The 25,910-nt window shown below is 38.3% G+C and overlaps 1 protein-coding gene across 1 annotated transcript in view; it reads left to right on the forward strand.

Moving 5' to 3' along the window:
* Window positions 1-24,480, forward strand: part of PTGER3 (prostaglandin E receptor 3) — a 212,381-nt gene extending 187,901 nt beyond the window's left edge. Inside the window, exon 3 of the mRNA XM_030942471.1 lies at window positions 23,973-24,480. Coding sequence (XP_030798331.1) covers window positions 23,973-23,993 — 21 coding nt within the window. The 3' untranslated portion in view covers window positions 23,994-24,480. The remainder of the gene's footprint in view (window positions 1-23,972) is intronic.
* The last annotated feature ends 1,430 nt before the right edge of the window (window positions 24,481-25,910 follow it).

The raw sequence follows: 25,910 nt of genomic DNA on the forward strand, positions 1-25,910 counted from the left end.
TCCCATTATTGAGTATGTGTCCAAAGGAATATAAATCATTCTACCATAAAGACTCATGGGTGCTTATGTCTATTGCAGCACTACATACAGTACCAAAGACATGGAATCAACCTAAATGCCCATGGATGGATATACAACATGGAATACTACATAGCCATAAAAAGAATTAGATCATGTCCTTTACAGCAATATGGATAAAGCTGGAGGCCATAATCCTAAGCAAATTAATGCAGAAAAAGAAACCCGAATGCCACATTCTAACTTATAAGTGAGAGCTAAACATTGAGTACACATGACCATAAAGAAAAGAACAACAGGTACTGTGTCCTACTTGAGGCTGGAGGGTGGGAGGAAGGAGAGATTTAAAAAATTCCCTATCAGGTACTCTGCTGATTATCTGGATGAAGAAATAAACCGTACACCAAACCTCTGTGATGTGCAGTTTACCCGTATAACAAACCTACATATGTACCTCTACACCTAAAACAAAATTAAAAAATAAAAAGAAGAAGAAAAAAAGAAATTGTATTCTTCTCCTACAACAAGGACACAGGCCTTTTTCACAGTCTACCCATGCCACTTTAAAAGTTCAATCCTCCATCCACTTTCTTAAGTACTGATTAGTTTGTTACTTTTCTAGGCACAAATGATGTTTAGAGAATTTGAATGTCAACAGCAGGTGAGTAACCTGTCAAACCCCAGGGATATTGATCACACACTTCAGATCTTAACCAGAGAGTGGCTGAAAGAAAACAATTGCAAACCCATGTCTCATTTTAGTCCTTAAAATTGAGACATAGAAGGCAGAAAGTCAGCATCAGTCTCCAAGGACTTTTTGCAAGCAGTATTTCTGTGCCAACATCTTAGGCCAAATTATTGGAATGAGGTTTAAAACACTAGGGGAAGGGAGAAGCTGAGTATTCCCTCTAGGCTAATAGTTGCCTGGTGAAATGTCACTGCATTTGTGTCAGAATGTGCAGAGGAATGCAATCCTGTCTGGGCAGAAGGCAAATAGAAAACCCAAAGGAGAGCTGATTCAATCACTCTGTATGATTTAAAATGTATTATGGTCAGCAGAGATACTGATCCACTTTTCTCAAGTTCCTATATTTGGGGACTGAAACTGCTGTTTCAAAGAAAAAGAAAAACATAAAATGAATTATTCTGAGCACTTATACAAATCTTTTAGTGTGTTCAATTTCTCCTGGGAAAATGCAGTGATTTGATGACGGCTCTGGAAGGGAACAAGCAGAAGTATAGAAAGGGGTATGGAGAAGTGTCAGAGAGAGAGACAGAGACAGAGGGACAGACATAAAGAGATAGAAAGGAGGAATATAGAAACAAAGAGAGTCTCAAAGAAAGAAAAAAAGAAGGACAGATTCAGAGACAAGTTGTGAGGCAAGATCCAGACAGAGAAAACAAACACAAAGAAGTAATATTTAGAACACAGAGAGGCCTAACACCGAAAACCAATGACATAAAAACAAATGAAACACTGAAAAAATATATATAATTTTTAAAAACCCAAAGAACCAGCCAGAGGAGCTGGGGAGGGAAAAGAGAGAGAGGAAGATAACCCATGGCAACACGCAATTGAGTCAATATTTATTGAGTGCCCACAGAGAGCATGGCAACCTACTGGAACTTAAGTAGAAATAAATTCAGTTCTCTCCAGTCCTGAAGGGTGGGGAAGCTCAGGTCTGCCGTGCTGCCTAGGGGCTGAGGAAGTGTGAGTACATGCAGATCCGCACTGAGCTCTGCTTGCTACAGTTTGGCCCCAGCTCCACTTCCTCGGTCTGACCTGCAACCTTCTTCCCCAAATTCCATCGAAGAAAAACAAATTGAAGAGACACAACGGTTTTTTGTGTGTTTTTTTGTTTTGTTTTGTTTTCGTATTTGTAACATCAGGTCGAAAACAAGTACTATTATTAGTAGTAATGCCATATTTCTTTATGAAACATAAACATCTGGAAACTAGATGTTTTCAAAAGAGAAAAGTTAAAATTTTTTTTTTTTTTTTTTTTTTTTTTTTTTTTTTTGAGACGGAGTCTCGCTCTATCGCCCAGGCTGGACTGCAGTGGCCGGATCTCAGCTCACTGCAAGCTCCGCCTCCCGGGTTTACGCCATTCTCCTGCCTCAGCCTCCCAAGTAGCTGGGACTACAGGCGCCCGCCACCTCGCCCGGCTAGTTTTTTGTATTTTTTAGTAGAGACGGGGTTTCACCATGTTAGCCAGGATGGTCTCGATCTCCTGACCTCGTGATCCGCCCGTCTCGGCCTCCCAAAGTGCTGGGATTACAGGCTTGAGCCACCGCGCCCGGCCGAAAAGTTAAAATTTTAAGAAGAGACCAAACAAGAGACCACTTTCATTAGGTATCTCCCCTCCCAGGTCCTGACATACATAATAATACGTACTATTTTAAAAGCACCAAAACCCCAGCCTGGCCAATATGGTGAAACCCTGTCTCTACTAAAGATACAAAAAACTAGCCATGCGTGGTGGCACGTGCCTGTAATCCCAGCTACTCAGGAGGCTGAGGCAAGAGAATCGCTTGAACTCGGGAGGCGGAGGTTGCAGTGAGCCGAGATAGTGCCATTGCCCTCCAGCCTGGAAGACAGGGAGAGATTCTATCTCAAAAAAAAAAAAAAAAAAAAGCACCAAATCAAAACCTCACAAATCACCACAAAATAACTTATGCATGTAACCGACCACCACCTGTTCCCAAAAAAACTATGAAAATTAAAGTAAAATAATACAAATCTCTCTTTATACAATTTAGTCTAGAAAGTAGGTTGTAAGAATATCAGAGTACACAGACACATATCTGACCAAAATATCTCCAAAAAACCTACAGAAAGGGAAATGTAGTCTGTTATATGACTCACCATGTCCATGAAATAAAAATAAACCATGGTTTATAAGAAATAACCATTTCTGGCAGTGGGTACTAGAAAATAGATTTGCAAGGAAAAGACACAATAATCAAAGCTCCTTATGCTCCGTCAATGGACCATCCCCATTCAGACCAAACTATCTGGTAAACCTAAAGAAAGAAGGCACATAGCAGAATAATTTGTGGAATATTAGCTTATTAATTCCTTTATTTTCCTATCTCACAAGTGGAATTTTAGAACTGCTCGGCCTCTAGGATTTTTAGAGTGGAAAACCAAAAGGTACTTAAAAGAGATTTTTGTTGTTGTTGTCACATGAGAACTTCTTGAAGAAGCTATGCTACTATTATCCTGAGGATGCAGGACAGAGAGAATACTTTCAGAAGCTTGGGAAGAGGGAGCTATGTCTCCTGAACCAAAAAGAGGGGCAAAGTCAAGGGCCCAGGCATTTCTCAGTCGCAGAATACCACCCCAGGGAGGTGGTATGTGGTAGTGGAAAGGATCACACAGTCTGGAACAGATTCTCAATGGTACCCAGTGGACCAAGGACCAACGACTACATCTCAGATGATGTGGCACTTCCTATAACTAACTTTAGGAATTCAGCACAACTCTATGGTGTGGCAAGTCCCAGTAGTGACTTCAGTTGAAATCTCCACCACTTTAGCAAAATAGACTATGAGAACCATTTTAGTTAATTTTGTTAAAAATGAGCTATTTCATATATACTTGAGTTTGTGATCTAGATGCCACATATGCTGCACAAACTTTGGCATCAAATAGAATGAGGTTTGAGTTAACTTTTGGTCATCTTACTTAATTTCTCCAAGTCTTACTTCTGTCATCTGTAAATGGAGACGAAAGGTAGAATTTTATTGATTTGTTATTATAAGCAGCGGGCAATAGGTGTATGCTCAGTGCTTAGTCCAGTACCTGGAACTTAGTCAGTGTTCTTAATGGTTGGTTGTTATTTTTATTCAGTTTAAAAAATGTCTCACTCTACTAAGAAGTCAGGTGAAATTTTAACACAAAGCTTATACGTAATTATTACAGAGGGAAACACCATCATTTATGTACAACTGTTTACAAGATTTAAAAATAGAGACTATTAATAGTTCTTCAAGAGAAATACCCCTAACCATTACAGGAAGAACAATATGAACATACAACCAAGAAAAACACCAACCATCTCCCACAACTTTCTCAACATGGGGCCATGCCCATTCAGATCAACGTGTCCAATAAACCTCAAACTTATGGGAAAGAAAAATTTAAAAAGCAGTTCAAACCTGTAATATGGCAATGGCTTTTAAAAAGTCAATTGTCGGCCAGGTGCGGTGGCCTGTAATCCCAGCACTTTGGGAGGCCAAGATGGGCGGATCACGAGGTCAGGAGATCGAGACCATCCTGGCTAACACACTGAAACCCCATCTCTACTAAAAAATACAAAAAAACTAGCCGGGCGAGGTGGCGGGCGCCTGTAGTCCCGGCTACTCGGGAGGCTGAGGCAGGAGAATGGTGTAAACCCGGGAGACCGAGCTTGCAGTGAGCTGAGATCCGGCCACTGCACTCCAGCCTGGGCGACAGAGCGAGACTTCGTCTCAAAAAAAAAAAAAAAAAAAAAAAAAAAAAAAAAGTCAACTGTCAAACTGTCACCTTTCTTTCCCTCCTTTCCCTCAACACAATCATGTTTGAGGCCAAAGCTATTTATAATTCTTGGAGTGACTGACTTTAAAAGGCTTTTGACAAGCAGTCTAGTGACCTTGATGAAAGTATCTTAACTTGACAGATGTACTTCTCAAATGGAATGTGGGAGGGGAGGGCATACATTAACTTTTGGTAAGCTAAAATAGCACCTTGAAAATTGAATATACCTAGATATGGATTTAATAGTTGTACCCATTTCAGGTTATAAAAGTCCTAAGATTAAAAAAATTTGCAAGTTCAGCTCAGGATAGAAGAAGGTTGATATTTCTGCATCTAATGTATGCCTCTAGCTCATTAGGTAATAAGGTTTGCATTCACATTAAAATTCTTGGTGTGGTTTCAGGCTCTCCTCATTCTTGCTTTCCTCTACCCTTCTCAAATGATTTGGGACTAATCATTGGTTTCAGTTCTCTCACCAAGGTGCCCATGGCAAAAAAATCATGACTTAACAATTCAACAAGCATGTCTTGAGCATTTGTTATGAACTCAATGCCAGGGATACCGACACGGACATAGTCTCTGCTGTCAGCCCTATCTCAAAACTCTGACAGAGGCTTCTCCAGTTATATAGTTTGGATATTTGTCCCTGCTCAAATCTCATGTTGAATTGCAATCTCCAGTGTTGGAGATGGGGCCTGGTGGGAGGTGTTTGGTTCATCCGGACAGATCCATCATGGCTTGGTGCTGCCCTCATGACGGTAAGCAAGTTCTCATGAGATCTGGTTGTTGTAAAGTGGGGCACCTATCCACCCCCTACTGTCTCTCTTGCTCCTACTTTCTTTATGCAAAGTGCCTCCTCCCACTTCATCTTCCACCATAAGTAAAACCTCCCTAATGTCTCCCCAGAACCCAAACAGATACCAGAACCATGCTTGCATGACCTGCAGAACCGTGGACCAACTAAACCTTTTTTAAAAATAAATTACCCAGTCTCAGGTATTTCTTTAGAGTAATGCAACAAAGGCCTAATACAGAAAATTGATACTTAGAAGTGAGGCATTGCTATAAAGATAGATACCCAAAAATGTGGCAGCAGCTTTGGAACTAGGTGACAGGAAGATGTTAGAAGAGTTTGGACATCTCAGAAGAAGACAGGAAGATGAGGTAAACTTTGCAAAGTTTCAGAAACCCATTAAATGGTTGTGACCAAAATGCCAATAGTGATATGGACAATAAAATCCAGGCTGAGAAGGTTTCAGACTGAAATGAAGAATTATTGGGAACTGGAGCAAAGGTCACCCTTTTATTCCTTAGCAAAGAATTTGGCTGTATTGTATCCATGCCTTAGGAATCTGTAGAAGTTTGGACTTGAGAGTGACAACCTAAGGTATCTAGATTGAAGGAAGACATTTCTAAGCAGCAAAGTGTTCAAGATGTGGTCTGAGTGCTTCTAACAGCCTACATTCAGATACCAGAGCAAAGAAATGACTTAAAATTGAATTTATATTTAAAAGGAAAGCAGAGCATAAATGTTTAGAAAGTTTCTTAGCCTGGCCATGTGGCAGGGAAAGAAAAAGCATTTTTCTGGAGAGAAATCCAAGTAGGCTGCAGAGAAACCACTTGCTAGAGAAATTTGCATAAATAAAAGGGAGCCAAGTGCTAATAGCCAAGACAATAGGAAAGCAATTTTAAAAGCATTTCAGAGACTTTTGAGATAGCCCATCACAGGATCAAATACCTAGGAAGGAAGAATGATTTCGTGGGGCAGGCCCAGGGCTCTGCTGCCCTGCACAACCTCAGGACAATGCTCCTTGCATCCTGGCTGCTCCAGCACTAGCCATAGCTCAAAGGGGCCCAGGAGTAGCTCAGGAAGCAGCTCCAGATGGTGCAAGCCACAAGTATTGGTGGCTTCCACATGGTGTTAAGCCTTCAGGTATACAGAGTGCAAGAGTGGTGGAGGCTTGGCACCCTCCACCTAGATTTCAGGGAACATATGGAAAAGCCTGGGTGCCTAAGCTGCTTATCAGGGCAAGCCCTCACAGAGAACCTCTATTCAGATAGTGCAGAGAGGAAATGTGGCATTGGAGTCCCTACGTAGAATCCCTACTAGGACATTGCCTAGTGCAGCTGTGGGAAGAGGGCCACCATCCTCCAGACCGAAGAATGGTAGAACCACTGGCAGTTTGCACCCTCAGTGTAGAAGAGCCACAGACATGCAACTCCAACCCATGAGAGCAGCCACAGGGACCGAACCCTGCAAAGCTACAGACCAGAGCTACCAAAGGCCTTGGGAGCCCACACCTTGCACCACTGTGTCCAGAATGTGGGGTATGGAGTCAAAGGAGACTATTTTGGAGCTATAAGGTTTACTGACTGCCCTGCTGGGTTTCAAACTTGCGTAGAGCCTGTAGCCTTTTTCTTTTGGCCAATTTTCCCCTTTTGGAATGGGACTGTTTACCCCATGCTTGTACTCACATTGTATCTTGGAAGTAAATAAATAGTTTTGACCTTACAGGCTTATAGGTGGAAGGAACTTATCTCCAGATGAAACTTTGGACTTAGACTTTAGATTTGGAACTTTTGAATTAATGCCAGGGCAAGTTAAGATTTGGGGGTACTATAGAGAAAGCATGATTATATTTCACAGCATGAGAAGGTTGTGAGATTTGAGGGGTGGAGAAGAGGAGTGGAATGATATAGTTTGGGTATTTGTCCATGCCCAAATCTCACGTTGAATTGTAATCCCCAATGCTGAAGATGGGGCCTGATGGGAGGTGTTTGGGTCATGCATGGAGGCAGATCCCCAGGGCTTGGTGCAGTTCTCATGATAGTGAGTGAGATCTGGCAAAATTTTGTTGTTGTAAAGTGTGACACCACCCCCACCCCGACACTCATACGCTCTATCTTGCTCTTGCTTTCACCCTATGAAGTGCCTTCTGTTTTGCCTTCCATTATGAGTAAAGAATGTACAAGCATGGCACTGGAATGTACTTCAGGCTGTAATCTGTGAGACTGGCTCATTTATTAAAAAAAAAAAACGAAAAGGAGATTTAATTGGTTCATGGTTTGGCAGGCTTTAAAAAATGGCACTGGCATCTGCTTGGCTTCTGGGGAACTGGCTTCTGGGAAGCATGAATGGCCTAATATGCCTAGCTTCTTACAGACTTCTTACATTCAGTCTTGTCTATCACCCAATCTACTGAGCCACTTCCTGTGGCTCCAACAACCTCCCACTATGACATGGTATTTTTTCTTTCCTGTATGGTTACAGAGCAGTTATAATTCAAGATTTATGAACTTTTGAAGTTCATTCTTCTGATGATGACTGGAACACATGCATGAGTTTCCACTAATGTTCCATTTTGTAGAATAGGACTTCCATTTTTATTTTGACTTCCATTTTCATTCTTGTTCTAGAAGTCTTCGTGATTTTCTAGACCCTTCCTAGGAAGAGTTTCCTTTGACTCAGACTGTCCTGCCTCTCTGGAGATGAGGTATTATTATCCAGAGCACAATCTTAGTGGCTGTGATCTTTCTACCTGCACACAAGCTTCCCTAATGACATCTGTTTGGATTTCTATGTTCTATTTGTACATTACTTTGTGCCCACCTCCAGGGGAACTCAGCTACTAGAAGTTAAACCAACCAAACCCATGGATGAATATTTTGGTAAACAGTACTTGTTGAATGAAGGAATAAAACTATTTATTTATTATTTACAATATGTGAGCTTGTAAATAATAAACAGACATTTTCTAAAGCTATGGAGATAAGATACAGAACCTACAATCAACAACTACAGTCTCAAAGGGAAAACAGTAAGGAAACAGACAATTATAGTGATTTATAACTATATGTATCAGAAGTACTCAGAAACACCACGAGCATAGAGAGGAAAAGCCCAAGTCTTCTTATGAAAGTGAGGGTGGGCATCACAAAGGTGAGGTTCGAGTGAAACTGTAAAGGTGACATAGGAGTATATTAGATGAACTAAATGGCTGCTGGGAAAAACGGGACTGGGTAAAGGTACACAGATTGGAGGCAATGGGAACGGTGTTTGTAAAAGCCTGGGATATACAACAGCATGGTATATCTAAGGTATAATAACCCTGGATGTTTTGCTTAGGAGTCTGACTTTTATCTTATAGGCCAAAAACAGCAAATAAAATTAATCTAGAGGGCCTACAGACCCCTGCCTCTCATGATATTTAGTAATGTATTTTGTGGATGAGGAAGACAGGACTGTGAATCAAATGCTGTCTGTTTGTAATCTAAGCATAGATAAATTTGAGCCACTGAAGGATTTTATTAATCTGTAAATAATGTACCTGCAAGTTTCTGTTGCCACTGAAGGATTTTATTAATCTGTAAATAATGTACCTGCAAGTTTCTGTTGCCACTGAAGGATTTTATTAATCTGTAAATAATGTACCTGCAAGTTTCTGTCTTGCCAGTCCAAGTAGGAGAGCTTCCTTAAGATCTAGCCTGGCCTCATGGGCATATTTAGTGACTATGTCAGGACCTTTATCTTTCCAGACTTTTTTTTCTTTTTTGACAAAGTCCTACTCTGTCACCCAGGCTGGAGTGCAATGGCACCATCTTGGCACTGCAACCTCTACCTCCCAGGTTCAAGGATTCTCCCACCTCAGCCTCCCAAGTAGCTGGGACTGCAGGCACCCGCCACCACGTCTGGCTAATTTGTTTTTGTAGTTTTAGTAGAGATGGAGCGTCATCATGTTGGCCAGGCTGGTCTCCAACTCCTGACCTCAAGTGATCTGCCCCCTCGGCCTCCCAACATGCTGGGATTACATGTGTGAGCCACCACGCCTGGCCCAGACATTTTTAATTGCAAGTAATCAGCCTGTAGATTTCCTTGAAGATTTTGATACTTGCCCTCAAAGTATATTAAACTATGGAAGAGGAATAAGTAAAAAAAAAATATGAATAGTGTGATAAGCCATAATAGAGGTACATTCTTAAAAGCCTGCAACACAGCAGAGAGAAAAAACTCTACCTGGATGATTACTCTTTATCAGGTAAATAATACAAGAGCCTTGCATGACAAGTTAGAACTCTTAGAGGTGGAGAAGGGAATTTGCAGAAGAGGAAACAGCCCGAGCTAAGAGCACTAGTGTGGGGGCGTCTGTGGTCTATTTAGGAAACAGCAGAGAGTTTTGTACTGACAGGGTGGTGGTGAACCAGGACTGGTGGCAGATATACAACTGTAAAGGCAGGTTGAGGCAATTGTGAAAAACCTTGTATAACATGCTTTGAGCAGAACTGTTTCTTAGACACACCTCTGATATGGTAAGGAGAACAGGCTGTAAGTTAGCATGGAGACAGAGAGAGCAGTTTAAAATCCAGTAAGGCAATCAGAGCAGAGAAGCTGATCCAGAAGTAAGAGCATGCACCCCCTATCCTGCTGCCTGGGAAAAATGCAGAAGTCCGGGTTGGAGTTATAGTTCCATTGCAAACAGCCTATGATTCAGACTGCAGGAACACCTCAAGCAATCTCAGCCTGATAGAGCTGCCAGTGCCCTCTGACGGTGGCCTGTTTGATGGCCAGAAATCAAGGCACCATCTAATTCCTCTTCCCTATCCCAAGGTCTTACCAAATGCTTGTCTGCTGTGATGACTACTGGAGCCACAGATCTTCAAGACATTGGTCTTTCAATCGAAAATCTCATAGTCTCGTCATCCTGATGTAAGACACAGAGATGAGCCCATCATTATAACATGTTTAGTCTGTGCAATAAGAAAAATATGCATAAGACAGTTTGTATAGAAGGATGATTAACTCAGGACTCAGGGGCTTTGTTGGTGGTTTGATCTCTAGGTTGGTGGTGAAAATATACTCATAGAATATGTAATTGGCCTCTGAAATAAGATTAGGACTTCAGAAAGTAATTAATAGGAAGGCTTTCATTAGGACCAACATGGGTTATTTGGAAAACTGAAAGTAAGTCTGTGTTCTAGAAGCATCAACAGTTGGCACAGATTTTGCAGTGGCTCTTCTGTGGAAGTCTTAATGATACTCAATGTTTCCTACAGTGCTTCACTCAGCAAATATGTATTAGGCATCTTCTACAAGCCAAGCCCTCTTGTCAGCAATGTGGTATGGGACCCCCAAGGTGCTTACGGCCAAGCGTTAAGACAGGTGTTCAGACAGAAGGATATGAAGGGGTACTTTCTTTAAAGTTCAAGTTGTATACAAGTAGCAGTTGGCAGCAAAGGGAAACAGGATTTACATGGAAGGGGGCAGTCAAGGAACGCTTCCCAGAGAAGGAAGTGCTTGAGTTGAACTTTGAAGAACAAATGAGTAGGAATTTCCCAGATGACAGTCCAGGAAAGGTGTGGCATCTTCGTTTCTGTGATGTGGCTCCAGATGAGTGTCTTCCTGCCTCTATGGTCATGTCATCTCTGCTCTTCTCTTCCGGCTCCTCTTCTTCCCACCCCTGCTGTGACTGATCCCTCAAGGTTCTGTGCTCAGTCCTTCCATTAGTTCTCGGATTTGTCCTTTCCCTCCATGTCTTCATTCACATCCATGACTTCCACTAACACTTGTGAGCTTCAAACTTCTTAGTAAGTAAAGACCCCACATTGTCAAGTACGGGACATTTTACCCAGGAAGTCAGCCTATCACTAATGAAACATGTTCCAAAAATAACTTACTGTTTGTCATCTCTGTTGTCCCACCCATCTTTTTGTGGCCTGATTTTATAAGTCAAGAACCTTGAAGAGATCCTTAGCTTGCTTCCTTTCTGTTCCCAACATCTAGTGCCTCTCCAAGTTCTGCAGTGCTCTTAAATTCTTCTTTCTGTGTCCGCTACTAATGCCTTAAATGGGTCCCTCATAATCTCCTGCCTGGCTGATTGCAGTCACCTCCTAATCTGTCTCTCTATTTCCAGCTCACGCTCTAAACCTATCCTTCCTCACTACTGCTAAGGTGGTATTTCTAATCAGCAAGTCTGATTTTGGATCATATCCCACTTCACCACACCCCTACTGCTTATGATATATGCCTGTATTCGTGATAACCTTTGGAATTAGGTCTCAGTGCCTTAGAGTGGTAGACAAACTTCTTCTGCTGACCTCACCAGTAGCTTTATCTGTTGTCCTCTCCCTCCAGGCATTCTCCAGGAATTCTAAATGGATTGTAGATCTCCCAAAACATCATGTTGTTTCATACTTTCTTGCCTTGAAATGCTATCACCTAGAATGTTTTCCCTATCACTCTTTCCACGTGACACTGTCGCGTCCCCTTCCTTGACTCTCCCTTCTGGATAGATGGCCACTTTCTTTTCTGGACTGCTTCTGGACCAGGCATTCTGAACCATCTATTATAATGCCACTTTGCAAAAATCAAAGAAGCAATATGGCATAGTAGTTAGGAAAAAGCAACCAAATCCCAGTTCTGACACTTACCGGTGTGAACTTAGGCAAGTTATTTAATCTCTCCTTGGCTTAATTTCTGTAAAACTCACCTATAAAATGGGAATGATAATAGTATCTGCCTCATAAAGTTATTGTCCAGTTAATGTATATAAAGCGCTTTAAACAAAAAAGTACTTGGCTTGTAAGTAAGAGTTACATAAGAATTTCCTGATTGCCAACTGTGAGCATCTCGATTTGAGGAAATTATATCTTATTCATCTCCATGTTCCCAGGGCCCAGCACCAGTGCCTTACACAGAGCGTATGTGGAACAAATGTTTGTTTACAGAGCAATGACTGAATATCTGGCTTTTCCTTTCCCTTGGTGTAATACCCCGTAAATCCCTGAGTCATGCTGATTTTCCTTTCCAATGTCCTCCACATTGATTTCTTTTTTCCTATGGTAACTGTCACAGCTCCTTCATTTATTCAGCAAAAAGTTATTAGTCAACAGTGTGCAAGGCACCCTAATTGCTAGAGATAACTGCTGTAAACAAGAGAGATTCCTTCTGCTTATGGACATTGCATTCTAACAGAGGACACAGACGTAAAATAACAGCACATTAATTACCTGATCAAAAGAGTGACATATATAATAGGAGTCTTGGGGAGGTCAAAAAATTTCTCTTAGATAAAAACTTTGACTAATATATTTTCTAAAAACTAGGAGTAAATAGTTAGAATAAGGTGGTAAAAGCTGTGGTGGAGAGTGACCGAGGCAAAGAGAATGGCATGTGTAAAGCTCTGAGGTAGGAAGAAATTTGACATGTAGATTTTTAGTTCCCCATGTCTGGATTATTGCTACAACTGCTACCTGATTTCTGTAAAGAATGATCCTCCCCACTGCTCTCATATTAAACTTTCCCTCACGTAGATTCCCTGCTCAAGAACCTTCCATGATTCTCCTTTGCCTACTGAATGACATACTAATTCCTGAGTTGTTTTTCATGTCCCAATATGGGATTCAGTGATTATCCAATTTTATCTTCTACAAATCATCTACATCTATACTCACCGTAGCCATCATGAACTACTTGATATTCTCCACACGTTCTTTATGTTTTCCTACCTTTCCACCTTCGTTCAGATTGTTATTGCTACCAAAATGCCTTTCTTCTCTGTTCCCATCCATGCTTGTCTCACAAAAAAAATCCATTTGCTATATATGTGATGTGCTTTGATATTTTCTATTCTAGTCTATTACATTCTAGTTCAGTTTTTAAGACAAGTAAGCAAGATGTAACCCACAGAAGTCATTTCATAACTCATGAATGGATCTTGACCCAGGATTGAAAACATTGTCCTAAATAGCTTTAAAGATTTTTTTGATGATCTATGATTCTTGAAGAGGGTTGGCTTTAGTAGAGTCAAAATGTTCTTCTAGCAGTAGAATCCTCTAAACCAGCTACATCTGGATTATTAGGCATCTGTATTCTCTGAAGACAGGACAGTCTTCAGAGAATTCAGCCTGAATGCATGATCAATGGGGAAGCTAATCATACAGATCCAAAGCACTCTGAGGATGCTTAGTAATACATCTTAATTTGTAGGTGATATCACACTTTGCTATTTCAGTCCTGCCAATGATCTGAAGTTGCTAATTGTATTGAACTGTTCCAGATCACATGTTGGGCAAAGATGAACATGGGAGAGTATTTGTCCCAGCTGAAACTGAGGAAAAAAAAAAATCCTCTTTTAGCAAATAAATCCACAGCAACTAGATGCAGCTGTAGCTCATGTTATGACCCATCATCTCTTTCTCTAAGACAGAGAACCTGGGCATCGGCCCCCCTTCTTTAAATAAACTACCACCAAGCCTCTTGAGTTTACATCCTACAAGTGTCTCCCATCTGTCGTCCTCTCTCCAACTTCCCTGCCTCTCCTGGAGTTCAAGCCTCCTGTTTATTTTGCGATCTTTCTTAGTGTTTCACACAGTGAAAGATCTATTGTGCTATCCTCCTGCTAAGAACCATTCAGTTATCCACTGTTTGTTCCCGTAGGAGAGGGTCCAGTGGATAGTACATAAAATTGCTTGCAAAGCCCTTCCTGATCCATCCTCAGTAAGCTCTCCTGTCTCATTCTTATTCCCTTCTTTCCTCTTTTCCTCCTCCTTGTCTTCTCTCCCTCCATTCATCTTCTACCTTCTGATCATTAAAAACAAAAAGCTTTGTGCCTCAAACACTTCATGTTTGTTTTCTTTGGTTTGGTTTTCTGGTCTAGAACATTCCCTTCTTTATTAGACAACTCTTATCCTTCCTTCAAAACACATCTTGGACATTTCATTCCTTGAGCCTTCTAAGTCAAAGCTATGAGACTCTCTCCTGTCCTCCCTTAATTCCCTATATAGTTCACCATTACACTATATCGAAATTATCCATTCACTTCAAGTGTGAAAGCAGGACTTTTTCAGCACAATATCTCTACTGCCTATCACTTAATAGGAGGACCCTGGAGTGTCCAGCTAAGCTGATGACTTGGAGATTAATCTGCCTAACCCTGGGATGAAGTATCTGTGAACTATTTTGACAGTAGATGTAAGTCATAATCTCTAAAGTACTTACCAGTTACTATTAATTTTTTTTTACTTAGTATGTTTAAATCTCCATTTGTTTTATGTATCTCATTTCATAAGTTCAAGAGTGGGTGAAAAAAAGAGGTGCTAATTTTGGTTCCCTAAAATTCCAGTATTTCAGGGTAATCTCTCTTAGACACTAAATTTTACTTCTTACCAGGCCCACCCTGGCCAATATATAGATCCTCAGATGAATGGGGTTTTCACAACAGTTTTATTCATTTATTCTCAATCATCCACTTTTCATTGATTAAACAACTACTAAGTGCTAGATACTGGAAATTCTAGATGATTAATATGTCATCCCTCCCCTCAAGACCTAGTCCCTGAGCTCCAAGGAGGGAAGGGAATAGGTAAGCTATTATGAAATAGAAGTTCTTATGTAAACTTTAACAGCCAGAGTTCTACAGAAGCATAAAAATGTTAAGAAATGAGAGTTTGCTTTCTGGAAGAAAAAAAACAAGTAAGTTTTACGAATGATAAATATTCTGAGAGAGAAACACACAGCAAGCTGCAGATACCATACAGAGAAGTTTGTTTTTGTTTTTTTGCTAATGGAACCATGAAGATTCTCATTGCATCAGATCACATTTAGTCAGTGCTATTTCAGTTAATTCTAATTGATTTTTTTCTCTTTAAGTTTTATTTATGTTTGATTGACACACAATGATTGCGCACATTTATGGAGTAAAATGTAAATGTTTCCCTTTATAACTGAAAAGCGAGTAGCCTAGCAAAGTCTACGCATTTCTTCAAAGGCATAAAAGCAAACATAGCCAAGGTGATGCAGCGTTTAGTCACGGGTGGTCAACACTTACAGGTTGTGCTGATTATTAAACTTTGAATGTTGATGTGGAGGCTGCTAATGCTAACACCAGAAAATTAGAAATGCATTCTGAAGGATTTTCGACTTAAGCAAAATTAGAAATTAGCAAAACCTTTCTGGACAGAATGATTCTACAATTTTAACAAGCCAAAAATTCTTCAAAACGCATCTCTAAAGCTTTTGCATAAGTATTTAGGACCTCTTTGAATTTCTTGCTATTCCTTTAACATGTTTACTTTATAATATGTTACCCCTTTGCAGTTCTTTCTAGATGGAATAACTCCCTGCCCTTCAGGTACCCGGTAAACTTAATTGTCACTTCTGTGAAGCATTATAACAAGATCAGTGGGAATCCCTTAGGCTGAATTAATAACTCCCCACTCCTAGTGGCCATACCACTATGTGACTTTCCTTTTAAATTTTTCTTACTCCATTATAGTATTCTTTGTAGAAGTGTCTCTGTTCCCTAACAGACTGTGTGAGTTACTCAATAATTCCTTAGCTACAGGACCCAACAGTGCCTTATATAAATTTCCATATAGGCAGGTTTAATGGGTGAATCATTCTACATTTTTCTTTGCCTCTTCTGTGTCACCATAGTACTAAGTATCTGTTCTCTTTCATGGTCTTTTCTTCTCCAGTTTGAAAAACTTTATGATATACAATAAGGTCTCACATAACATCATTGGTTGATTCTTGAAAACTGCAACTTTAAGTGAAACAATGACTATTGAAGTCAATTTTACCATAGGGAAATATAAAAAAGAGACAAATATTATGGCGTATTTCTGCTCACAAAAATGTCACCAAACTTCTAAATAAAAAACAAAACCCTTCTAACCTTAAACCTTGAGATAAATGTAAGCTATACATTCATTTAAGAAAGATTAATACAAGCAAGAAAGATAATTATTTACCCTATTATTTCAGTTCATGGTCCCAGGTGGCCAAAGTCCTTCCCAGCATCTCAGGTAGCCAAGCAGAAACCCACTCTGGACATAACAATGTGCAAACTCCACACAGACAGTGGCCCCAACAGGGAATCACATTTTTTTCTTATCAATGTTATTAAGTGAAGTTGAATAAAATGACGTTGAATAAAATATTATTTGAGTGCCTGTTGTACATTATTAAAAAGTTCTAATCTCACAATTAGAATATATATTATTTTCAATTAGTTACAAAATTATCTTAGAAAAAAGTAGGAGTTCTAGTTGTAAGAGCCATTTTTGTTAGTTTGGGACAATCACTTTACTTGTCTTGACTTCAGTTTCCTCATCCAAATAGTGAGGACATTACCAAATGATCTGCAAATCCAGCACCCACTCCACCCTGCCCACTCTAATACTACGGTCCCATACTCTTTCTGAATTCATGAAAAACGGATAGTCTAGGTCACATAATTGTACACTTAATTAACAGTTTTATTATCTTGTATTATCTTGACTCATTTCTTCTTTGTTCTTCCTCAAAAACACATAACCAAATTGTAAGTTCTTTGATGTCTGAAGAACTCGAAAAGTCAAACCAATACAGATTCAAGTCCTGACCCTGCCATACGAAACGTTTCTTGGCCACTTCCTCAACATGGCTAAGGTTCAGTTTCTCATGAGTAAAATGGGAATAATAATAATAGTACTTTTTAAATACAGTCATAGCTAGCCTCCTTCTGCATTCGTTACAAGTTCCTGCAATTGGCATTTGTGTAAGAATGCAAGGTCTTAGTAACACAAATACGCTCACTGGTAAATTAATCACTAGCCTGTGTTTTCATCCATTATGTCAAAGCATTTTTATCTGTTTATTGCTGATTACCAGATACTGTAAATACCTAATAATACAATAAAATTACAGTGCCAAGTACATATAGTGCCAACTAAAATTGTAAATCTTGCAATATATGCAAATCTTCATCAAGTTCATAAAAAGAGCCAAATAATTGTAAGGCACACAGGTGAAGCCATTGACAAATTGAAAAACAGAAAATTAATGAGAATATGATAGACTAGGCACCACAAAGACACCGAATGGAAAACGGTGATTAAATAGATACATGACTCCAACATTTTTCACAAAACTAAAATTGTGGCAAATCTTTAAAAAGGATATTGTTTTGTATTGTTATGCAAATGCTCAAAATTAATTATTTAATTCATTCTTTGCTCTTTCTAAGGAATAATTCATGGAAGTAGTGAGCAAAAGGATGAAATTCAGGATGAGAATAGGAGCATCTCACAGTGGGCACTGCAGAGAAAGCAGGGGACAGTGAGAAGCAGCAAAGGCAGCCCTCTCCTCATTCTCAGTTCTGACACAGGCCAACTCTGGTGCTTACCCTTAGCAGCAAAATGAGAAAGCAGTGGGGAAAAACTCAAGGCGGATCATTGAACTCTGTGTGTCTGACACCTAACACCTTATTGAAGTTTCAACCTAAGCAAGTCTATTCAAATATATATATTAAAAAAAACTAATAATTTTAAACTTCCATAAAACCTTAGTGAACATTATTTATATATCATTTTGCAATAAATAAAAGTAATTTTATTGGTTTTTGTTCAATGAATAACTCTGTGAGGTAGTTAGAACAGATATTACCTCTGTTTTACTGCTGAAAAACCAAATGTTGGTAGGAGCTTACTCAGGTACTCAGAGAAAGAACACAGGTCCTGGACTCTAGGGCATATTGATAAAAATGTTTTATGTCATTTCCATCTGACCAGTAATGTAGTTCAAATTCTCATTATAATCTTTTTAGGGTATATTTTGTTGGTCCCAATTTTCTGAAAAATAAGAAATCTGAGGTTTGAAGACATTCAATAAAGTGGCCCAGACTCAGTGGTAAATATCAGTTTCCTAATTCCACAGTCCCTGTTTTTTCCAGGACACTCTCCCCTTTCACTATGTCAGGCTGTTTGCTAAAACTCAGGATCAAACGTCTTTATTAATAACAGGAAAACTATACCCACAGAACTGAGGTTTTCAGACAATAATAGAATTTTAGAAAGCTTGTCTTAGAAAAAGTGACTGCAGTTCATACCTCAATTATAATTACTGGTACATTTAGGAACTAAAGTTTAAAAGTGATGCATTTGTTTCAACGTTGTTTCCTTTTTCTGTGTGCTTTCTATAGATGATACTAAAGAGCAATGAAATAACCAAAAGCTATGTCATGCCAGAAACAAACAAAGAATCTGTGTTTTGTATTAATTCCTGAGCTCAGTAGATCATTGCCTCTATCATCCCATTTTACCAATTGAGATGTGAACTATAAAGAGATTAAGTGAACTTTCTAGGATCACAGAGTTCAAAATCGGCTGAGCAAATATACCAATGGTTCTTGAGACATTCACTGTATTTTATGTATTTTATGGCTATCTTTTCTCTAAGAATATTGTAGTAAAAATATAAAATTTTGTTTAATAAAGCTATAAAGCAGAATACATAAGCAGAAATTATCCCCAGCAAACTGGCCTCAATTTATGTGCTGTGAATGATGAGTATGTTTCTACTACTATTGCAACTGTAGTCATGAATTATTTGTGAACAAGGGCCAAGAATATATAGTTTAGGTTATATTAAAATTGCACTTAAGAAAATAGTTTCCTTTGGGAGGCTGAGGTGGATCACGAGGTCAGGAGATCAAGACCATCCTGGCTAAACTGGTGAAACCCCGTCTCTACTAAAAATACAAAAAATTGGGCGGGCGTAGTGGCAGGCGCCTGTAGTCCCAGCTACTCGGGAGGCTGAGGCAGGAGAATGGCGTGAACCCGGGAGGTGGAGCTTGCAGTGAGCGGAGATCACGCCACTACACTCGAGCCTGGGTGACAGAGTGAGACTCTGTCTCAAAAAATAAGTAAATAAATAAATAAATAAAAATAAGTGAAATCCAAACACAAGAAATCCATGCTAATCCATATCAAAATAAAAAGAAAACTAAGAACAAAAAATCTTGAAAGCACCAAGAAATAAATGACACCTTAACTATCAGAGGAAAAAACAATTTGAGTGACAGTGGATTGCTCATCAGAATTCACAATTATCAGAAGGAAATGGTACAACAAATTTCAAGTCCTGAAAGAAAAGAACTGTCAAACCCAAATTTTGTATCTGGCAACATTTTCCTTCAGAAATGAAAAGGAAATAAATGCATTTTCAGATTAATGAAAATTAAGAGAATTTTTCACAAGCCACATACATTAAAACAATGGCTAAAGAAACCCCCTTGAAAGCGAATGGAAATGATTAAAGAAGGAATCTTAAAACATCAAGAATAACAAATATAAGTAATACAAAAGACGTTCCTTCTCCTCTTGTGTGTTCTAAATTTAGTTTAGTAGTCAAAGCTGAAAGTACAATATTTTCCGATATGAATCTAAATGTATGTAGAGAAAATATTTAAGACAACAATATTATAAATGGGTTGGGAAGATGGGTACAGAGACTTAAAAGAAGGCAAGTTTTCTACATTTGACATAAATTGGTAAAATATTAACACCAACAAATCTTTGTGGTGGTGGAAGAATTCCATATCTTGCTTCTAGCGGTTGTTACAGGAATGCATACATATAAAAAAATGGCATAGAACTATACACCACATTGTACCAATGTCAATTTCCCGGTTTTGACATTGTACTATAGTTAATATAAGATGTAACCCCTGGGAGAAAGTGAGTGAAGGGTGCCCAAGAACTATCCATTTTGCAAATTATGAATTCACAACTATTTCAAAATAAAAAGTAAAAAAAAGTAAGCTTTTAAAAAATTCTTATTAAGTCACATTCTGAAACACCTTCTAACCTTAAAAAGTTGAAAAACAAAAACCATAATGAAGAGTTGGTATAAAATTCCAGAGCAAATGTCTTCAGTAATTGATTGTTTTGCTTCAGTTAAGTTTTGGATCATCATTTGTGACCTATTTGAATTGGGGAAATGCAATTCTGTTTTGATGTTGATGTTACTATCAATGTCTATTTTTTTCTTTTTTGTTAGTTGGAGTTTCACACTTTTGTTGCCTAGGTTGGAGTGCAATGGCACAATTATCGACTCACTGCAACTTCCACCTCAGTGGCTCAAGTGATTCTCTTGCCTCAGCCGACCAAGTAGCTGGGATTACAGGCGCCTGCCACCACACCCAGCTAACTTTTTTGTACCTTTTTTATGTCTTCAATAATCGCATTGTATAAAAGCTAATGAGTTATCTTGGCTAGGTCATAAAGATAACTGACAACTTTGTTAACAGCCCCTAAATAAAAATATTATTTATAATCTTCAGCTATCAGGGTATAGTGATAAACACCTTGGAAGTCCACAAGCATTTTTTCTCTTTCAGAGAAGTGAAAAAACTAGCATAAGAGTCTCTGGATCTCTTAGTGGCACAACTAGATAGTGGCATCAAGCTGTGAAACATCCAGGCCATATTACTAAACTTTTTGATCTACCGTGAAAATCCTTCTTGTCCTTTTAATCGGTAGTAAACATTTTTTTGGAAACTCTGAAAGCCCATATCGCTTCTCTCAGAACTGACCACACATCCTCAATGCAACTCTATTTGGGTTATACAATCTCCACTGGTCTCATTGGACTAATTAATATGATTGTCTCTCCAGATAATTGAGAATTATGACCCATAGATTCAAACTGGGTAAACTTAAGGTTCTATGTTGCCAATTGGCTACTGCTATTACTTTCGGATTTTATCAATGATGAGATATTCCAAACATACAGAAAACACCAGTTTGCTCCCTTCCTGAATGAACAGATATTAATACTCTGTCATAATTGTTTCAAATTTCTTTTTCCCTAAAAATTATAAAAACTTTGATACAGACACAAAATTAAAGTAGTACTAGATATACCAATCATCAAGATAAAACAATTATCAAGATTTTGTCACATTCACAGAACCTATTTATTTATTTATTTATTTATTTATTTATTTATTTATTTATTTTAAAAATTACGGTAGAAAACACATTTTAACATAACATGTTTAACATAAAAATTATCTTGACCATTTCTAAGTGTATAGTTCAATAGTGTTAACAACAGTCAAATTGTTGTGCAGTAGATCTCTAAAAGCTTTTCATGTTGCAAAACTGAAACTCTATACCCATTGAGAAACAACTCTCTATTTCCCCTTCCTCACAGTCCCTGACATCCACAATTCTGCTTTCTATTAGTTGGACCAATTTAGATGCCTTATACAGGTGGAATCACACAGTGTTGGTCTTTTTGTGATTGGCTTATTTTACTTAGTATAATGTCTTCAGGGTTCATCAATATTATAGCACATGACAGAATTTCCTTCTCTTTTTAGGCTAACATTCCACTGTATCTATATACGCCATTCTCTGTATCCATTTATATGTCAATGGACATTTGGGTTGCTTTCACCTCTTGGCTATTGTGAATAATGCTGTAATGAACATGGATATGAAAATATATCATCAAGAGTCTGTCTTCAATTCTACTGGATATGTACCCAGAAGTGGGATTTCTGGAACATATGGTAACTGCATTTCTTAGTTTCCTGAGGAAACTCTATACTGTTTTTCACAGTGGCTGCACTGTCAATTCCCATTGACAGTGCACAAGAATGGCAATTTCTCCTCATTCCAATACCACTTGCTATTTTCTGTTTTTGTAACAGTGGCCGTGTGTATTAGTCCATTCTCACACTGCTATAAAGAACTACGTGAGACTGGGTAATTGAAGAAAAGAGGTTTGATTCACAGTTCCATAGGCTGTACAGAAGCATGTTTGGGAGGCCTCAGGAAATTTACAATTATGTCAGAATGCAAAGGGGAAGCAAGCACATTTTACCATGGTGCAGCAGGATAGAGACAGAAAGAAGGGGGAAGTGTGCCACACAACTTTAAACCATCAGATCTCACGAGATCACACTATCACGAGAACAGCAAGGGGGAAATCTGCCCCCATGAGCCAATCACCTCCCACAAGGTCCTTCCTCTGACATGTGGGGATTACAATTTGGCATGAGATTTGGGTGGGGACACAGAGCCGAACCATATCGCCACCTTAATGGGTGATATCTCAATATAGTTCTGATTTGCATTTCTCTAATGGTTGATGACATTGAATATCTTGTCACTTGTTAGCCATTTATAAATCTTTGGAGAAATACCTGTTTGAGGCTTTTACCTATTATTTTTAACTAGGTTATTTGCTTGTCGTTAAATTATAGGCATTCTTTATGTACTCTGAATATAATTCCTTATCAGATATACGATTTAGAAATATTTTCTCCCATCTAGTAGGTTACTTTTTCACTCTACTGATTGTTTCCTTTCAGGTGCAAAAGGCTTTAAGTTTGATGTACTCTCATTTGTCTATTTTTGCTTTTGTTGCCTGTGGTTTTGGTGTCACATCCAAGAAAACATTGCCATATCCACTGTTATATAATTTTTCTCCTATGTTCTTATTGTAGTTTTATATTTTAAGGTCTTATGCTTAGGTCTTTAATTCATTTTGAGTTTATTTTTGTATATTGTGTAAAGTAAGGATCTGACTTCATTCTTTTACATGTGAATATCCAGTTTTCTTAACACCATTTGTTAACAGTACTATCCTTTAAGACCATTGTATGGTTTTGGCACTCTTGTCAAAGATTGATTGATCGATTGATTGTGTGCACAAGGGTTTATCTGGGACCTCTATTCTATTCTATTGATCCATATGACTGTCTTTATGTCAGTACCACACTGTTTAGATTACTGTAACTTGGGATTACTTAACCTGTTTTTTAAAACTTGTTTTTTCTTTTTCTTATTTGAAGTATTTTTCAGCAAATATCAGATGGTATTATTTTACCCCATCATAATTCAGTGTAACTCTAAAAATTATGATCCACTACAAAACCACAATATTATCACTCATAATGTTTCTTTGGCATAATCTTACACCTGGTCTTAACCAAATGTATGGATTTTCTCAAAACTGTGTTTTTGGTTTATTTGAATTAAAATCTAAACAAGGTCCACATTTTAATATGTTTGTTTTTTAGGTCACTCTTAATTTAGAGTAGTTCTTCCTCTGCCCCCTTTTCCTCCAGCCATTGACTTATAGAAATTAGTTTAGTTGTTCTATAGAATGCCTCCCATTCTGGATTTCTCTAATTCTTTATTATGTCATTTAACACTAAATGGAAATTAGCTAGTGGCTTAATTGTGTGGTCATTTAATCATAAATTTAAATTAACCTAGAACCATCATCTTTTCATGTCTGCAAGCAGTTGTTTAATCTTATCTGCAAATTGAAGATTCTGAGGACTTTTCCCAGTTTCACTGGGCATTCTCACACATCTTCCCATGTTTCCACCCAAGGAATATAGGATCTTCTTCTTTTAGTAGATGTTTGTAGAAAATTTTTTTTATACCCCAAGTTTGTGGCATACATAGGTTGTCCCTATTCATTTTTCAGTATTCCTACCACACAACTTCGTTCTTGTTCTTGTTATACTGCTGTAAGTGATTTATCACTCCTGTTCATAATCTGAAATTTATGGAAATTTATTGCCTTCGACTTTTATTTAAGGCATTCACAGTGCGTTTATTATTGGCTATCCTAATTGATTTGTTTGTTTTCCAGGAGGAATTGTGGGAAAATTAAAACCTGCCTTTCTGCCAGGATCACATCACCGGATGCTCCATGACTCTCTTTTTGTAAAAGAAAAAAAAAAAAAATCACAGAAACAACCCCCCCATTCTCTTTTACTTCTTCCCCCAAGACCACCCCCAAATATAACTATTATCCAGAAGCTGTTATGTACTGTTTCCATACATGTTTTTGTACATTTACTATATCTATATACATCAATTAAATTTGTCCTATTGTTTTGTGAATTTATATTTGCATATACATTTTCATATTATATGTATAATTTGCATTTTTGTTTTTTTATTCAAAATTATGTTTCTTGAGATTTATCCATATTGAAACATGGAGCTCTAAATTGTTAATTTTAACTGCTATAGAGTAGTCCATAATTTGAATAAAGCATAATTTGTTTGTACAATCTCCCACCAAGGGAAAATTATTTCCACTCTCATCATGACAAAAAACACTGCAAAAACAAAAATTACATTCATACATGTTTGCCTGCACCCATCTGCCTGATTTTCTCTAAAATAAATATCTAGGAGTGGAAGTGCCAGGTCAAAGGGCGTACGCTCTTCTTATCCCCACATATATGAGAGTTTTCCCCAAGTATATCTACATCAACATCTATGACGTTTTAATTTTCTACATCCTTATCTGTATTCGTTTGTTTTCATGCTGCTATGAAGAAATACCCAAAACTGTGTCGTTTATAAAAGCAAGAGGATTAATTGACTTACAGTTTCACATGGCTGGGGAGGTTTCATGAAACTTACAATCATGGTGGAAGGGGGAGGAAACACGTCCTTCTTCACATGGTGGTAGGAGAGAGAAATGCCAAGCAAAAGCGGGAAAAGCCCCTTATAGAACCATCAGATCTTGTGAGAATGAACTCAACATCATGAGATCAGCATGAGTATAACTGCCCCCATAATTAAATTACCTCCCACTGAGTTCCTCCTATGACAAGTAGGAATTATGGGAACTAAAATTAAAGGCGAGATTTGGGTGGGGACACAGAGCCAAACCTTATCATTGTCAATGGAAATAGTACTTTATTGTTACTCTATTATATATTTTATTGAACGAAATGTGAGGTTGAGAGCCTTTACAAGTCCTATTAACTTTATCTTCTTTTTCTGTGTATGGTCTGTTTATAAAATTGATAATCTCTTGGGTTTTATGTCAATATCTTAATGATTTGTGAAGGTTTAAAAATATATTCTAGATGATTCTTTTTGATATTTATTAAATATAATGCGTTCTTATAAAATCATCTATGAATTATTCCTCCCCTCTCCATTCCCTTTCCTCTGCCTTCATCTCTCTCTATCTCTACATCTACCTCTACCTCTAGCTCTATCTCTAGTTATAGCTCTAGTTCTAGCTCTATCCCTATCCTTATCCCTATCCCTAACTCTAGCTCTAGCTCTACCTTTATCTCTACATGACCTCTACGTCTAGCTGTATGCCTGCCTCCACCTCTAGTACTGGTACCAGCTCTAGCTCTACTTCTGTCTCTACCTCTATATCATCTCTATCCCTAGCTCTCTAGCTCTACCTGTAGTTCTACCTCTAGCTCTAGCTATACTTACATCTCTACCTCATTTCTATATCTAGCTCTAGTTCTAGCTCTACCTCTACATCTAACTGTAGCTCTAGCTCTACCTCTACATCTAACTGCAGCTCTAGCTCTACCTATCTCAATCTCTATCTCTATCTCTATCTATCTCCATAACCATTTCTCTCCCTACAGTTCAGATTTTGTTCTTGGAAACAGCCTGGGAAACAGGAAGTTTACTATAATTTCCATTTTCCCAAATCTCCATCTCTAACCACACCTCACCCCTACAACCACCACACAGATTTCTTCATGGAACATCCCTTGTTTGTGAAGTATTGACACTTATGCAAACAGGTATTAAAAGT

The sequence above is a fragment of the Rhinopithecus roxellana genome, chromosome 12, assembly GCF_007565055.1.
Source record: "Rhinopithecus roxellana isolate Shanxi Qingling chromosome 12, ASM756505v1, whole genome shotgun sequence".
In the NCBI taxonomy this organism is placed as follows: domain Eukaryota; kingdom Metazoa; phylum Chordata; class Mammalia; order Primates; family Cercopithecidae; genus Rhinopithecus; species Rhinopithecus roxellana.